This window comes from Corvus hawaiiensis, chromosome 13 (assembly GCF_020740725.1).
Source record: "Corvus hawaiiensis isolate bCorHaw1 chromosome 13, bCorHaw1.pri.cur, whole genome shotgun sequence".
In the NCBI taxonomy this organism is placed as follows: Eukaryota; Metazoa; Chordata; class Aves; order Passeriformes; family Corvidae; genus Corvus; species Corvus hawaiiensis.
The window spans coordinates 2,312,171-2,329,654 of record NC_063225.1 but is presented as its reverse complement, the minus strand read 5'-3'; the positions used below and the strand labels follow the sequence as shown (position 1 = coordinate 2,329,654).

General features: G+C 40.5%; 1 protein-coding gene and 1 long non-coding RNA gene across 9 annotated transcripts in view; one reads left to right on the top strand and one right to left on the bottom strand.

Annotated features, from left to right (window-relative positions):
- LOC125332451 overlaps positions 1 to 17,484 on the top strand; it is a 57,968-nt gene that overhangs the window by 15,795 nt on the left and 24,689 nt on the right. For all 7 annotated transcript variants that reach the window (XR_007206499.1, XR_007206497.1, XR_007206496.1 and 4 more), the window contains 2 exons: positions 15,719 to 15,777; positions 16,044 to 16,199. This is a non-coding gene — a long non-coding RNA (uncharacterized LOC125332451). The remainder of the gene's footprint in view (positions 1 to 15,718; positions 15,778 to 16,043; positions 16,200 to 17,484) is intronic.
- The window catches only part of SLC12A1 (solute carrier family 12 member 1), a 43,306-nt gene that overhangs the window by 10,015 nt on the left and 15,807 nt on the right, over positions 1 to 17,484 (bottom strand). For both annotated transcript variants that reach the window (XM_048317272.1, XM_048317273.1), the window contains exons 9-19: positions 16,895 to 16,979; positions 15,000 to 15,151; positions 13,280 to 13,387; positions 12,397 to 12,520; positions 11,373 to 11,474; positions 9,362 to 9,517; positions 7,580 to 7,679; positions 7,384 to 7,495; positions 4,784 to 4,924; positions 2,835 to 2,941; positions 1,876 to 1,958 (exon numbers count right to left, since the gene is read on the bottom strand). In XM_048317272.1, the coding sequence (XP_048173229.1) occupies positions 1,876 to 1,958; positions 2,835 to 2,941; positions 4,784 to 4,924; positions 7,384 to 7,495; positions 7,580 to 7,679; positions 9,362 to 9,517; positions 11,373 to 11,474; positions 12,397 to 12,520; positions 13,280 to 13,387; positions 15,000 to 15,151; positions 16,895 to 16,979 (1,270 nt within the window). The remainder of the gene's footprint in view (positions 1 to 1,875; positions 1,959 to 2,834; positions 2,942 to 4,783; positions 4,925 to 7,383; positions 7,496 to 7,579; positions 7,680 to 9,361; positions 9,518 to 11,372; positions 11,475 to 12,396; positions 12,521 to 13,279; positions 13,388 to 14,999; positions 15,152 to 16,894; positions 16,980 to 17,484) is intronic.

Genomic DNA, 17,484 nt, shown 5'->3' with positions numbered 1-17,484 from the left:
AAAGCTGTTTTCCTACACGGAGGAAGCTGAGGTCTCTTTTCTTAGAACAAAGTCTCATGGTTTGTACTTTGAGATTCTCAGAAATAAGTAAGGATCCTGAATATACAGTCATTCTCTATGCTGAAATATTTTTCATGTTTTTTGAGCATTTGCTGCAAAGATGTAAGATTTAGCTAATCAATTCTGTGAACTTAGTAATACAAAAGAACAATTTCATCTTAGCAATATTAGACTTCTGCTGAGAAAAAGGTATCATGTGTTATTGAGGAATGTATTTTGGTGAGGCACTAATTAATGTGATCCAGGCATTTGCCTGCAGAAAACTTTTTTCATAAGGAAAGCTTCTATTTGAGTAATACATGAGCTAAATATGAGGTAAGTTCATTTAAGACATTGTGTTAAAAAAGTAAAATAAACCCTCACTAGCTAGACACTAGCTAGACATGCTCTGTTAGCACTCTCAGTTGCCAACAGAAATAATGTACTTTCTTTTACTTTTTAATCAATGACAGTCACGTACTTCTGATTATTAGACATGGTGATAGCCATGAACTTAATGGTTGCTCAAACTAAAATTTCAGCTTTTCTATTGAACAGAATGCTGTACCAAGTATAAGAGAATACAGTGATCATTGTTTTCCACTATAATGACTTTGTATCTGCTTCAAAATATTTCTTTGTATTTGAGGCTACTCCCCCCCCCCCCCACCCCCCCTTAATCCTTTCTAACTCCTTGTGTCTGAACACTTGGAGAACATTTGCTCGTTTGTAAGATTGCAGAGTTGTTTTTCACTGTATTTTTACAGGTGTTCCAATGACTGTATATTTTGAGCACTCAGTTCGTGACTCGCATCAAGCAGAGATAGGCAGATCTCTCCCAGAAATCACCAGGGGGAGAAGAAAAGCTTGATTGTTTCGGAATTTTTTTCTGACTCCCTGTAGTTTTGCCTGGTGGGTCTCCGTGCACATCAAGCTGCCAGTGCAGAGTGAGTGTTCATCTACCCTTGTTCCTTAAAGGCGTCTCTGGCGCCTTTGAATTCCGCGAGGTGATGTGCTTCTGGGGGTCCCCTCGTTTGCCTCGTGCTGCCGTCGCAGCGCGGAGCGGGGCGTTCATGTGGCCGGAGGGCGGCGGGGCGCGGCGCGGGCAGCAGGCGGCAGCAGAGAGCCGCGGGCCCCGCAGCGCCAGCGCCGGCCCGGCCGGGCTGCTCCGGGCCCACGCTGGGACAAGGGGGACAATTGTCCTGCTGAGCGCCCAGAGAATTGTTCTGCCTTTGCCACACAGATGGCATGTCTCCTGGAGTGCTTGTGGTATGGCGGAAGGTTTTCCCTTTCCCCCTGAGATACGCACTGCTAGCCTAAGGAAGAGTGAAGGGAAAGGTGAAAGAGAGGACTGATGTTTCCTGCGGCTTCCAGATTTTTGCGTGGGTGGGAGCTCTGTGGGACTCAAGAGTTCACAGAGATGGTACCAAAAGTACAGCTTCCCATTTCCTGCCAGTCCCAGAGATACCAGATAGGCAGAGGGAGGAAGGCGTGCCAAGACCAGGAAGGAAACATGCAGCAGAGTAACTGGTTGCTGTGGCACAATGTGATTTCATTGCTTTAGTCTGTGCCTGTGCTGGAACTGCTTTGGGAGTTGAGTTCTCTGGTGTGCAGAGCTACTTAATGTGTGAGGCTTGTACTCCTTCTGTCACTGCCAGTGATCAGCAAGGATTTCAGGCAGGATTTAAACTGCACAAGGAAGGATAAACTGTGGAAATTATGAGTGTAGGAACTATTCTAGAAACCAGATGGTGACTCTTACGAGTGTCAGTCAGAGTCCTTCTTATGCTGTGCACCTAACCAGCATAGATATTCAGCTGTCAAGTCACTACATACCTTGAACCTGAAGGACCGGAGATATATCAAATCCTTGGCTAATTCTGACGATAATTACGCCGAGCTCAAAATCAAAGGCATCACTGGAAAGAAAGAAAGAAAAAGAAGAGTAAACAGGATTTTGCATCGTGCATGTCAATGAGGAAAGCTACTTTGAAGAGATCAGTGAAAGTTTTCACAGGGAGGGCAGACTAGGTAAAACTGCAGAAGGAGTTGCCCCAGATAAATTTGTAGTACTTAGCTTATCTTCCCTCTTTTAAAAAAAGGGTGTGATTGGGCACGGGAACAGATCAGCTATTCCAGAAATGGGTCTTTCAGACAGCACTTTTTTAGGAACTAGGTTGCCATAGGGTAATTTTTTTCTCCCTTCTCTGAGGAAATAACAAAGTTGAGGTGGGGTTTGTTGCTCTGTAACTTGCTTCAGCTTTACAAGTGAATTTTGAGCAAGCATCCATGAGAAGGCTGTTTTAAAATGACTGTTTCCTAGCTAAATCCCAACCCACAGAGCTGCTGAGCCTTAGGCACGCATGAGATTTGAAGCAAAGCTTTTCCTCTGTCTCCTAGGCTTGAAAGAAGAATTCCATGATGTTCTCTTATTCCCTTAGTCTGTACATTAGGGTTGTTTTTCTCTTGAGCTCCTGCCCACTAAAAATGGGAAAATACAGTTCTGCAAAAGCACTGCTGCCAGCAGTGCAGCTTCTTTAGCATTGTCAAGCCACATCAGCTCTGATGGTGCCAGGTGTTTGCTAAGCAGATCCTACGAGGTGTGGGAAGCCAGTGAGCCTTTTTTTGATGGGTGATAACTTCAGCCACAGAGCTAGGATGTGTGAGCCTAGGTTTGCACATACTTCCTTGCATTGTTTCTACACATCAAATTCTGTATGGAAATTAATCCATATAATTAATCTATATTAATCTAGTCTAAGAGGAGTGAAACAGGAGGTGCTGAGCTGACTTACTGTATAATGCCCACATAGTTCTCAACTTGCGTGGCAGGTGCACTTCTCCAGTCCTTCTTAAATCCAATCACCAGGGTATTTGGTTTCATTCTACCCAAGCCCGAGGCCTGACAATATTAAAACACTGCTTGAGAAAGGTACACATGCATGCTTTTACTGTAAATGAAAAGTAATGGCAAAAGATAACTGAAGTAATGTTCTGGAGACACTTACAACTAGATTGGATTTCATAAATGCCCTTCATGCTCATACCCATGCGGAAAGCAGAGAGATTAGCTTTAAATCATTCCAGCTATAAATGATTTTAGATGACAGAAGTGTAGTTTTGCTAAATTAGCATTCATTTGCATTTCTTCTGACATGCTCTCATTAAAATGGTTCAATAACTTGGAATCAAGAGAGAGTTCAAGAACTGTTTGTATGCTCATTCTAACATAATGGCATAAAGCTTTTATCAGCTTCAGAATATTCAATAGATGAAGTGGGTCTGAAGTCTCTTAAAACATCTCAGATACACAGAGGAGGCATAGGCTCCTAATTTTGCATGTTTTTGCCTTGAATTTGGAAACTGTTACTGTTTCATTTGCTCTGTTCTTTTCAAAAGATTATCCAAAATCTGCTGAGCATGCTTTATCGATAAAATTATGGTTTATAAACAGGAAAAATAAATCGTTTGTCAACATATTAGTTTGCCTTCAAAACTGGCTCTGGATGCTAAAACCTGAACAAGTAAGGGAAGTCAGATCTAGATTCAGCTGACAATGTTTATAGAAATCTAATTATTCAGTGTATTGGGAACCTTCAGGAGGAGACACAAAACACCAGCTTATAAAGTTGTAACACTTGCCAATTTTTTACTACTAGCCAACAGAAAATAGGTAAAAACTGTTGGAACCTTGGTGGGTTTTTTGAGTAGCACTATTTACACCGAAATCAGTAATTGTTGCCAATGTCCTTAGGTTACAATAATGATGATATGGTTATCCTTGTGTTTGCTGGAAGGGAATTATTTGGGGTCCAGTAGTTGACTTTGGCAGTAGTGCTTCAGTAGTAATGGAAAGGAAGAGATCATCAGACTGTAGGAGTTGTCAAAAACATCAGAAGGATCTCCTACTGAGACAATGTGTAAGCCCAAGATGAAGTGTCTTTGTGAGGCTTTTATAGAACAAAGGGATCTTTATTAATAGCATTTCATCTTGCTCAATTGTACTGCCCATTCAGCAAGTGTACAAAGAGCCCTGGTAGGACACCAGTGGGTGACTTACAGTATTTTAGCTGGCTCCCTACTGTCTCAGTTGGCACTGATATCTTTTCAGCAGTGTATTTTGTGCAAAGGATATGAATTTTCTCTACATTTTGCCTCAGTACCTAGATGTTTAAATATTCATATATGTGAGATAGGGAGGGAGATGGGAAAAATGAAAACAGTGTCTCTGTGCTTTCATTAAGGCCATTTTAAATGGACTGTTGGAAATGATCTGCTGCATTCTTAGAGTAATAGAAAAATATTGCAGGTTTTTATTTAAATTACCTTCTCGCTATTTGCAGAAAATGTATATTACACATTTTCAGTTTTCATTTATTGCCAAAACATTCTCAGATATTTAATATGCTGTGTAATACCAAACAATGGAATTGATTTGAAGTGTATCAAGTGTCAGCTGCGTAGACATTCATATGTTGCCCTGTAGATGCCTCTCTTTTTTCATAATAGTGTCTCGTTCATTTAGGAGAGAATCAGTCTGCCTTGTCTCACAATTCCATAGCCCAGAACTAGATCTTTATGAAGTAATCTGTGACAGAATATAAATGTACCCCCAGCATGCCCTTTCTGTCTGTAACATTATCCATATATATGTAGGGCTTCTTAACAAGTAAATAGTAATGCTTCACATAAAGGGATGCTTTGATGTACACTCTTCTGTGTGTTCTGTAAACAAAAAGCTTACTTGAAGTAAACTTTTGACTCCATCTCTGAAGCTGTCAGCTGCCACTGCTGCATAAAAGGCTTTTCTTTTGTTCTTTGTAAGCCAAGCCTGCTTTTTTTCCATGCCAGTGTTCATCTCCTTAACACACAGCTTGCGTGGTCCCTGTTAAAAATGATACGGTAAGATATTATTAAGAAGGCTTTGTGTTGTACATCACACAGTGATTTTGAAGGAGTTACCTAGTCTGCTGTGGGAGCAAATGGAGGGAGTCAGAAAAATGCATTTCCAAAAAGGGTCCACAGAGATTCAGCCCTTTGAAAAGAACTGTGCTGCAAACATAATTCACATTCTGTGAATTATGTGAATATTGAGAGGGCTGGGGCTGCTAATGCTGCTTAAATGCAGTGATTCTGACAGAAGGAAGGACTACTATGGATTGTAACATCTTAAAAAAATATCTAAGGTATAGTAAAGCATCTCAGAGTGAATAAAGTCCCTCCCTGACTTGACTATGTAAAAGAGTCTCAGCAGATCTAAATATACATGTCAAAGTTCCTATCTACTGACAGAAGAGAAAAGAGTAGATGCAGTACTATTAAAGATGCAAATGCCTTTGTTGCCAGTTTTCTTTCAGTGGCCATCTGGTAATTTAATGGGAAAAAATCCATGTGCATATCCAAGTCACAAGACATGGATATAACTTAAGAAGAATTTGATCCTGGCTGTATGAAGAGCTGAGAATAATAACTTGAACAATAAGATTGAAGTTTCATTGTGGGTAAGGACAAGGAAAAAACAAGTTTTGCCCTTCTTCCCTGTCTCTCTAAGGAAAGCACCTGAAGGTGGTTTTGCAACTGGCTTGCACAATACATTTCTGCTGGCCGAGGGGCCAGTCCCACCCTTCTACCAGGTGACAGCCGTGTCCTCCCCTGCTACTCCTTTGTACCTGTGGAATGTTCCTGCAGCTGTAGAAGGAATCCAGTGAATTTGCAGACTGAGGACTAACCTCGCAAAAATATTTTACATAAAGACAGGGAATAAAAGCAGAAATAGTCCCTTTTACTAAAAACTCAGACTGTTCAAACCAACATGCAGCCATAACCTCAGAGAAAAGTAAACTTTAAATCATCTTTATGTTCTGTTGTGATCTTTATTTTGCCTGTTTCTGAGCTATGTATCACCATGTTCCTGGAAAGTTTCTTGCTGCCTTTTAGGAAAAAAAAAAAAGAATGGAAGATGTTCTCTCTGGCATGGTGTTTCAAAACTTTATGCATAGCTAACAGCATGTCAGCTTTTGAGGCAAAATGTGCTGGGTGTTACATTTATGGCTGAATAGTCTTGCTGTATTGTGATATATATTGCAGGCTGCTCTTCAATGCGATTGCTAGGAATTTTATCATCCACTTTTTACCACAATTTTACAATTAATAAAGGTTCATTTTGTCACACTTTTATTACCAAGGAAATCAAATTTCACTTAAGTTGCTGAAGAAATAATTAGAAAGCCCCCCCAAACAATTACAAAGCTTATACTAACAAAGTAGTCTTTGGGGGTTTTTTGTATAGACAGGAATGAAATCTCAGGTCTCCATAGAAAGTACTAACAACAGAGAAACGTGCCTAAGAATTCAGAAAACTTGCTGAAACTCAACTTTAGGAAGCTGCATAGTCTCAGGATCTTGTTGGGATTGGTTCTACACTTACTGAATGCAGTGGGAAATCTAACAATAATTATAGTAGGGGGGAATTAGGACCAGTCAATCTTTATAGATTCATTTGATTTGGGAAGAATCACGTGTGGATCTTCCGTACTCTGCTTCTGCAATGTGGCAGCATCAAATGAATTATTCCTACACTCCTGTAGAGGAATACATTATCTTGGCTGGACTGACTCTATTATCTAGATTCTGCAGCCCCATTTAGTGCCAGGAGCTGGGTTTTTTTTCTCTCTCTCAAAATTAAAAGGTCGTTGTAATATTTAAAATACATTTTCTCCTTATACTACAAACCTATCTATTTTTGTTCTGTCCTAATGAGAGACTAGATTTTCATCCTCTAAGATACATAATTTGCTGTGTATTTATATCTAGAAATATACTTTGCTACTCTCTTTAGATCTCAGAAGAGCATGCTTATCCTCAAAATTAGCATTGTAACAGTTTTGGAGGAACCACCAAAAAGAGAGCTGAATTACTTGCCAAACCCCAACTCTGCAAATCAGTGACAAAGCTGAAAACAGAACCTGGGTAATTTGACTCTCACACAGTAACCCTTCAAATTTTGTGTGTTGTGTGGTTTGGGGGTTTTCCATTTTCTAAGCCTAAAATCTTTCCTTGTAATGTTTTGGTTTGGTTTGGTTTTTTCCAAACCATTTTTTTGGGTTCACCTGCTATGGACTTTGAAATGCATCTCAGTGAGGCATTTACCAGCAGGCTTTGTATCAGCCGATAGCTTTTGTGTTTTTTATGAGAAAATTCATTCTCAGTGCAAATCTTTTTCATGGAGTGCACAGATGCCAGTCAGCACCCGTGGGAACACTGTGTGCTGAGTGAGAGTGGAATGTGTAATGGAGACCTGCAGCCCCCACTGGTGCTGAGTGGGGTTTGTGTGAGTTCCCTTACCGTGTACACTTCACAGCAGATACACAGCCCGTTGTTCTTCGTGAAGGTGTGTGTGATGTCTAGCAGAGCAGGCCTGACCATAGGAGCTCCTGTTAGTGCTAAGCACTGGGGTCTGGTGGAGAAAAAAGAGGTTGTATATAATTGGCTGATGTACACATTCAGGACAAGCCATTCTAATGTTCACTGGAAATCTTACCTAAAGTTTTTCACGTGGTCTTCCACTGTGGTTAATGCCAGAGCGCTGTCTAAGGCATTAACAAAGTACAGAGCCTGCGTGGAGGATCCCCAGTTTACTTCTGCATATAATAAAGATAAATAATGCATATTAAACCATGGGCTTTTCCCCACATTCTGCTGCAAAAATCAGCAATGGTGTTCTCTATGAAAAGCAGAGTATATCCTGTCATACTTCATAGATACAGACCATAATAGAATGAATAGGCTTTGCTTGTGTGATGCAGAAAATCCCATGCAAGTAAATATTTTCATTCTTTATTTAAATATTGTAGGGAAAGTTCTTCCCCTGCTTAAAAACTATTTTCTTATCTGTTGCATTAACTTTGTATCCTTCTCCCATTTAGAAAATGGACAGCCCTGAGTCATGTATGTGGTGTGGAATTTCAGGAAGGGCAAATGAAACACTAGGAAGGAACACTCTGAATTCCAGTTTGCTCTATTCTGCTGTATAGGCCAAAAATTGTTCTCCAGCCCAGTTTTGGCATATACATATTTTCTCATTACTGTGCAGCTGTTTGGTCAATGGAGACCTATAAGAAATGTCTTTCTACACTTTGAGATCTACATGAATGCAGAACAAGTCCTGTTATGCCAAGATACAAAGCCAATATTTAGTGCAACTAAGTGGAGATTTGTGTAGTCTCCTTTTCTAAGGAATGTTACTTTTTTCTGAACCCTCCAGTTGTTGGTAAATTAGTGCAGAAGAAAACTCCCTCTCTTAGCAGGAGATAGAGGGCTTTTGTACACTGTCTTCAGTGAATGTGACCAAGCTTTAAGGTGGTACTTTGCATCAGGGACACTGTCAATATACAAGGAAAGGGCAGAAATCCTGGAATGTTTTTGACAATTGCCTTGAGGTGGGTGTGCTTTCCTACAGCTGATGATATATTTACGGGGAGAGAAGCACAGACCATGCCAGTGGGTGTGAGAGAGTACAGATAGGGAGGACAGACAACAGTGCAGCAATACACAGAAAAGAATAACACAGTCTCACACCAGGTGTTGCTGTCCCAAGCTCACTCCAATAAAAGCACATCTATTGCTGGGAACCTTGCCTCTTTTATTTCTTGGTTTTGTTTTATGTTTTCTGCTGCAGAATTAATTCACGTGGTTAGCATTGAAATCTGAGCCTGGGTTAGTTTGTCCTGGTTATGACTAGCCAGACTGTCTAGTCTTGTACAGCACACAGGCTTTTGAGGACAGCTCCTGTGATTTGCTGAGCTACTGAGTGGTTTTTTTCCAGCAGTAAAGTGGGCCCGTCTGTCTTGATTTACTGGGGAATTGTAGGGAGGTGCTGGAGGATGATCAGTTCATGAGTAATTCATCTTGCATTTTTGTTGTATAATGGGCAGCAGGTTTACGTTTTGAGTCAGGACCCTGCCTGAGTCAGCTAAGAGCACTGCAAAATTCAGGTAAGGTTTTGTGCGTGGGTGGAAAAAAATTCTGAGCGGTACTCAAGTAAAAACCCAAATGTCATAAAGATGTGGGAATAAACCAGCCTGCTGGAATGTTTACAGAAAACCCTGAACCATACTTGAAATTCTTGTTAAACAGGCAGTCACCAGACTATCAACTTAATCTATATTATATAAAGTGGAATTTAATGGGATGGTCCAGACTTCCCTCTAAATAAAGATAGCACAGAAAAATAATTTCTAATTCTGTAAGCAGAATTAATTCCTTTAAAATCCAGTCTAGCAGCATGACATATACACATAATAATAGTGGGGTTTGGCCTTACCTGGCTTCTTATATGTTACATAAATATATAGGAAGAGCTCAATGGCATAAGTGATGAGAGCTGCCCACCAGTTGATGACAAACATCACCCCGCAGCACAGCAGGGCTCCAAAAAGTGACACCCACATGTTATAATATCTGAATGCAGGTCTCCAACCTGTTTAAAGAGAATTGAGGAAATTGGAAGAGCATAAAATATATTGATAAAATGGTGATCCATGATTTTTGTGCATACAAACCCATGTACAGTTTGTTTCAGGCACTGTCAGAAGGGGTGGGAGAGATACCTGTAAAATCTCAGGCATCGTATCAACAGATACTTTCAGGTGTTGGCTGATGTAGGTTTCAATTTATAAAATACTGGGTCTTACAGGCCTTCTTCTACACTCTTTCCTACTGCTTTGTTCAGCTTGGCTTTGAGTAGCTATTCTGTTTATATGTATTTTTGCAAAATTAAAGTTTACTGGTTCAGATTATTTCAGAACATCAGAAAGAGATTACCTGTAAGTCCAGGTAATTGGTGGCTGTGTACTTTTGGTGCATATACACAGAACTTATTATTGGTAGCTAAATGCTTGCTGAGAGGAGTGTTTATCCCAATACTGTAAGTGCATCTGTCTTAAACCTGGAAATTGCCTGGCCTTGTGGCAGAAGAATAAAATCATCTGCAATTGACTTTAAAAAGATATTATTCCTGCTGCTCTTCAGCTGCAGTACTGATTCCATCCCCTGCTACCAATTAAAATGATGAGGCAAGCACTGAGCCTTCACGGTTTGCAGGTCTCTGCCAGGTGTTCTACAGAGTAGACTTTGGAGAGGGAAAAAACACAGAAGAGGCTGAGCAACTCTATCTTGGATCATCTTTGTAATGAGGGAATGGGAGGGACCTGCTGGGAAGAAATTTGCTGTCCTGCAGCCTTGCAATTATTATAATCTATCACTGTGAATTGGCAGAAATTAACTGGAGGAAATGAGAAAAGAAAAATGGCTGCAGTTCTGTCTGAAATGTTAAGTAGTGGCAGAGTAGAGTCAGATGCACGCAGATGAAATCTCTAGAGGTAATTGTCACTCAGCTCCAAGGCCATGTGGAGCAGATCTGCATTTGTTCAGCTGTGCAGGTAATTAGCAGAAGTGCTCATCTTTTCTGCCCTCTAAACAAATGGCACTGTGCAGATCCATAGGAAGGAAGTTGATGCAGGCATTTATGTCGCTACTGCAGTTTCTTCACACTGGAAATCAAAAATGTATTCCTCGCTCCTTGAGTTGAATAATTAATTCACAGAAGCAGGAAATTGTCTTTCCTGTGTGCCAAACCAGTGTTGCTCAACTGATTGACTTCAGTCCTGAAGGTGTCACCCCTTTATTCGTGAGATGGTGAGAATCATTCTGCCGTGGCAGTGCGCAAGTCTGACAGCCAGAATGTTCCTTTGCTGCACAAATGTAGAGGGAGGATCTCAAGTTACCCCTGAACAGGACCTCGCTGTGCTTCACAATTGTGCTTTACAGTTGTGCTTCTGGGCGCTGCAGAGCTGTGCTGGTGCTGTTTGATGGACCTGCTCTTGCTCTGCACGTTCCCTTCCCGGCAGCATCACTTGTAGCACTGGTACTGTGCTTAGGAACCTCCCTGTACATTTCACTGGCGGTTTGGACAAGGGAATGATGACTCCCCACTATACCTTGCTTACTTCATTGGCCAGAGCTGGCATAAGCTTTTACCCACCCATGTTTTGTGATCGTGAGGGGAAAAAAGCCACCCTGAGAAGGAGCTTTTTTTGCTCCAGTGGGATCCACCAAAGCCTTTCTCATCCTGTACAACTGTAGGGATTGTAAAGACTGGACCCATTATTTTTATCTTCTGGAGATAAATGAACTGCCATCATATTCAATAAGACATCAGATCACATAGCTTAGATACTTTACACATACTGCAATTTTCTCTGACATGCAGTCAAAAACTTCCAGAGATCAGACTATAAAACCCGTATTTAAATCATGGCTGAATGCAGGCTCACCTGGAGATTTTGCATACGAGGCATGAAAGCAGGAGAAATTAATCAAAGCATATGAAGCCAGGAAGAAATTGGAGATGATGGGAGCAATGGTATTCAGTTCAGCTGTGAGACACATACACAAGTCAGACAGAGGCACCAGTTTCCTGGATTGTTGGCTAGCTGTTTCCTAATGATGCATTAAATCTGAGCATTGTCTGCATTTATCATCCAGGGAGAGCTTGAGTATTTTCCTGTCTTACTAATTTAAGGCCACCTTGATCTACTTTCATTCATATGAATTATGTCTGCTAATGCTGATTTTAATAACATCATGTGCTATGCAAGGTTATACTTGATACTGTGATTCAGCATACTGTCTCTTAATGATGTAGATCTGATAAAAAGTTCAGAATTTTAAATACATAATTGAGAGGATGGATGCATTTTTAAAAACTCTTTGTAGTTACAGTTTATTGGGGATCTGAATTCTCTTTACTAGACATCCTATTTACTTAGTGTAAGACAGTTTGAATTTCAAATCTTGGAAAAACTGATTTAAAAATCCCTGCAACTGCTGAGTGTGGTAGCTGGGATTTTCTTTCACCAGTGCTGGTAAACTGGGATTTGCTTTAGAGCTGACTTGGGAAAGGCTTGGGCAGAATAGGCTTCCTAATTATCTCAAAATTACCTCAGATCTATGTGCAATATAAACTGGAAAGCCCTTTTCAAAGATTCTGACTTTGCCTTATCTGGTAGAGTTCTAAGCACTGCCCTCTTCCAGCAGAGTGTACAGGAATTGCAGCTACTCCACGTCTTGGAAGATGAGGCTGTGGTGGTGGTGAGAAGTCACTAAAATCCCTGCTGGTTTCTTTTTGCCTTCATTAAGAATAATGCAATTGCTACCAGGAATTTGAGTATGCTTGAGTTTATGTCAGAGCTTACCTGACTGGAAATTTTTCAAACCATAGGTACTAATTACATTATAGTACCAGTTTGTATAATTTCAGAACATGATACTATAGCAGCTGTGCAACATTGTACAAACCAATCAGAATGAATGCCATGGCGATCACAAAAGTGAGGACATATCCTCTGATAGGCTCGTTGTTTTTTCCGTATCCTTTGGCAAAGAATTCCAACCCTTTGTAGACGTTGTCCTTGCAAAGAGCCTGGTAAGAAAATCAGCACATAATTCCATTAAGCAGCACTTTCTTGCACCAGAAGTCACTGTCTGTGAGTGGCAGCTTGCTTTTGCTAACCAAAGTTAAATCTGTCTTCGTGCTTCAAGTACATCAACTGCTGTGGCATGTGAACATTTAAATAAGGTGATAAGACAATGTGCTACTATCTTATTATATCATGGGAAACAGAATCACAGACATTTAATGCTTATTCAGTGCTTTAAAAGAAAAAGATAATTAAATAGCTAATAGAGTCTAAATTGGGAAAAATTGAAGTACAAATCAGTGGCTTGGTGTAATTTTTACAGGTTATCTCTCTGTCCCATGCCCTCTGCTCCCAGTCTGTCCACATTGCTGCTGCCCAGACAGCTTCTGGACAGCCTGTTAGAGCACACCTGACAGCACCTGAATCTTATGGTCCTGAGGGCTCCTGGTGCTCCTGTGCTTACAGGGTGGCTTTCTGCAAGAAGACAGAAGTGGTCCTGAAAGTACCCTTGAAGCTATTTATGACACATGAGAATCCCATGTTCCTGCAGCAAAGCTGAGCTCTGACCAAAGAAGCATTATTGCCCTTGTATGATGATAAGACCTGCCTCTTTCTGCTGAAAAACATTCTGCATATTGTTTTCCCTGCCTCTTCCTCCCACATGCCAGTGTTGTTTAAATATACGTTACATTTGGCATATGGAGTTCAACTTTGTCTTTGAAGTAAAACTGAGTATAAGGAAATGGATAGTTTAATTTTACCTGGAAGACTTTGGGTGCGCTGACAAGAGATGCTAGAGCTGATGACAGCGTAGCTGAGAAGATGCCAGCTGTGATGAGAGGACCAAAGCCAGACACCATGCTCATCACCTTTAGGAAAAAAATGAAGGTAAAACGAATAGGCTTGCATTTGGATGCACTTTTTAATGACAAACCCATTTAAGTGCTCTGTTTCTATGTGTCTCTGCTTTTCATGGTTCTAAATTTAATCTGCTATAAACCAGCTGTGAAGTAGGGAAATACTATTATTTCTGGTTTAGTTAAAAGCAATAGAGGCAAAGCCAAATTTTTATTCAAGTATGCAGCTGTCTGCTGGGGCAGATGAGTACTCTGTGAGATTTCCTCACTGCCTTTACTAACTGATTGCTATGAGAAACAGCCTCTACTTGATGAGTAAATAGTCAGATGGTAGAGGACAAGAAAATGGAAATGGCAGGAAAAAGCACCAAAGTATGAAATGTGGTTGGAGGCACTTTATTTTGTTTGGGGTTTTTTTTCCCTTGATTATTTAATATGGCTAAAAATGAGAGAAAATGCCTGATGGTGCTGATGAAACTGCAGTGCTGCAAACAGTAATGATGGTCACTGTCAGGCCTCCCTCAGCCTCTGTGACTACTGAAGTGAAAAGGTTGTTGAGAAGCACCAGACAAGGAAACTAAAAGATGGATGGATGTGACTGCCAGATGCTTTTGGTGTGTGGGCAGTACTTCAGGAAAGAAACCAGTGAATCCTGAAGATTTGTCAGATGAAGACATACTGTTTTCTGGCTCTAGTCTGGCAGAGGTAAACGCAAGAAGCAAAACTTTGTCTGGCTGTGGGGAGGTCACTGATTTTAAGTGGTGTCCTGAGTGTGGGCAGCTGAAATGAGGTGGGAATAAGGATGGTAATGATCAAGGAAGGAAGGGAAAGTAGTCTGTGAAAGGGAGAGCATATCCCTTTTAAGGTGGTTGCCCAGCCCTGTCATTTAGCAGAGCCAGCTGGGAAAAAGCGAGTGACTTTAAAAGCTACAAATGACTGGTTGAAAAGCATGTGCAGGTGGGTGGTGAATTCCTCTCGCTGGCCATGAAGCACAGGGGCTGAACAGAGATCTGGGAGCTGTGGTTGTCAGGCTGCAGAACTGCTTTACTTTGATGCTTAGCCTAAGCTTTATTTTGAAGAATAAAAATGGCAGACAGTCTCTCTCTGGCCTAGGAGAAAGACTCCATTACTTCTCACTTGATTTTTCACTCAACTATTTTTGGATACTTTTTTTAAGAAGTCAGACCTCTGGTTTTTGTACTGTGACACAACCCTTTAGCAGTGACCACAGCACCCCTGAGGTAAAATCACATCCACGTGTCAAGAGCAGTGACGTGAGTTACTCATCTAACAGGAGCTCCTGAGGTCTCTGTTAAGTCTGGGCTTTCAGTTTGAAGATGTTACAACATACACTGCTGCATGGTAGTTGTTACAAGAGGATATAAAGACCTTACCAGAGTGTTAGGAAGGCTAGTGATGGGCAGTATGAAGGTAAACATGGAATGCAGGGGATTTTTGCCTTTCATCATTCCTATCGTTCTTTAGTTTTTTAGATAGAAGTGGTTGTCCTGTTGCAGTTAGTTGTCTGCAAATAATGGTTTTGCATGTTCATACTTATGTATTCATGCATTTCTTATTATGCTAATATATGCCTATATGATAATACATATTATCTCATTAAAACCTGAAAATTATTCATCAGCCCATAATCACATGGCTGACTTGCACATCTGGAAAAATCATAGCCTAGGCCACAGGCAGATGATCCATTGCAGCTCATTCCAGGCACAATTGTATCATTGACGTTCCCAGTAGCATCTCGTACAACACAGGAGGCTGTGGAAACAATGATAGATTTTTAGTTTGCTTCCTTGTGACATTGAAAGAATGTTCTTGCCACACTTTGACTCCTAGACTGCACACATTTTGTCCAACTGCTGCCTTAGACTCATCCCAAAGAGCAACGTTTTGTGTTGGGCAGGGGTTACTGCCCTTTACTGTGACTTAGATTCTCATGGTGTCTGTAAGCAAATATTTGCTTCTGTTACTTTTAAAATAATCAGCCACTTAACTAATAAGGATTAGCATATTTCTGAGATTAGAGAAGCAGACAGATCAATAATAAATTGACTAACTCAGAAGTCTTTAGTCCTCCTGTCACTGCTTTTAAAAGTGCCAGTATTCCAAGCAAACAGGTCAGTGAGGGTCTTAGGTCTAGGCATACCCTTCTATTTGTGTAACAAGGACACAGAATTGCTTTAGAGACCCAGATCCTCAACTGTTCAGATTGTCATAGCCCTATTGATACCAGTATGATGAGAAAAACTTTGAAAAGGAGAAATTACCTATATTCTTTTTGTGTTTATTGATATTTATGTTGTCTTTTTTTTTGCTTGCCACCAGAAGTGAGAAGAAAAACGTGAAGTTGCAGTGTTGATCTCAACATCGTTAGTGGCCAAAATGTAAGTTTATATGATACCTTCAGATTTATCAAAAACATTAAGACTCCCAAAATACCCAGTGGCTATTTAGAAAACTAACATACAAACAAGAACTAAAAAAAAAAAAAGAAGGAAGTATTACACTGAAAAATACACAGCTCTGAAGCTGAAATACAGCTACTTCTTGTGAGACCAGAGCAACGTTCTCAAATAAACAACAATGATTTATAATATAAAGTGAATTTATAAAAGAAAGTGAAGAATGACTACTTTAATTTTAATTGCAGGGGGAAATTTCATCTAAATAATGCAACGGCCTGAGCTGAGGCTTGAGTCAAGTATTCTGCCTATGCATAAAGTCCAAGAACCATAGAATTTAAGAAGATTTGAGAGTCATCTCCCAGAAAAGGGAGTTCTCTGCTGGGCTTTCTTGTGGTATTGAGGTATTTGCTCATAAGAAAGAGTGTTGTTTGCAACCCTTTTTCTTGCATTTATTAAATACAAAAGCAAAATTATTTTTCTTGACCAGAGATTTATTGTATGCTTGTAATGAGAATTTAACTGCATAATCCTCCAACACCGTTCATGGCTTCAGTACAGGTCTCTTTTTCACTCGTGTCCATTTTGTTACCTCATATTCCACTACTGTAGAACATGTAGTTGTGTAGTTCCTTTGAGACAGGCAACTGATTTCTGTCTTTGACATAGAATGTACAAAATGTGTGTTACCCTGTTCCTGTGATTCTCGTGAGTGTTCAGTAAGACTAGTGAATGCAAGCAGAAGCCATGTGAAATTTCAGTGTGAACCAGGAGCAGAAGATCAGCAGATTGATCAGAGGTTCCTTTGATCTTTATTATACTCATGGATACTATATGCTGGTGGTCTTTGTACTGAATGGAATGCAAAAATAACCATACAGGTTACCTGAAGGTCCAGCTGCAGACAGGGACTTTGGTTTCTGCTGGTTGCTGCTTTTTTTTAACCACTGTTTTGACATACAGTAAAAGCAAAACTACTCTCTCTCTACATAATAAATCCATGGGATGAAAAAGCAGTGAGGTTAATCATTCATTTGCATGCCAAGCTTTCAAACTTAACTGTAGGAGTGAGGACATGCAGCCAAAGTTCTGTACTTACCTGCACATATTGCAACAGCAATGTAAGCAATCGTGGTGATCACAATGGCCAGCATTGTTCCCTGGGGTATGGCACTTTGTGGGTCCTTAAACAAAGCAGTGACAGGAGAAACACGGTGAGTTTGTGTGCTGCAGCCTGATTGCATTTGCCTGCTGAGAGTTCTGCCACACTGTGGTGTGAAGATACCCCTAGAGAGTTGATTTTTATCACTCTGACCTGCGCCAACATTTCTGGTCCCAGCATGCAGACAGAGCAGTGCTCCTGTGGTGCAGTGCTCCTACCTGCACATGTGAAGGATATTCTGCAGGAGCAAAGCTCACATTTATAGCAACAGGAGGGTCCTGAGCTCTGCATTTCTTAGAACTCCAAACTCTCTTTACATTGCAATTGGCTTTATTTTAATGTTTAATGATCTAGTGGGTAAATAGCTACTGAACCATCAGACTCTTGTGGATGACAAGATGAGACCATTTTTGGTTAATTGGTAAGACAGATGTAGTACTTCTGTGCTTTGCAACCAGTAATTGTTAGTTGGGTCTTCAAAACAGCTACTTTCTTTCACTGTATTGACTTAATTTAGATAATTTAAT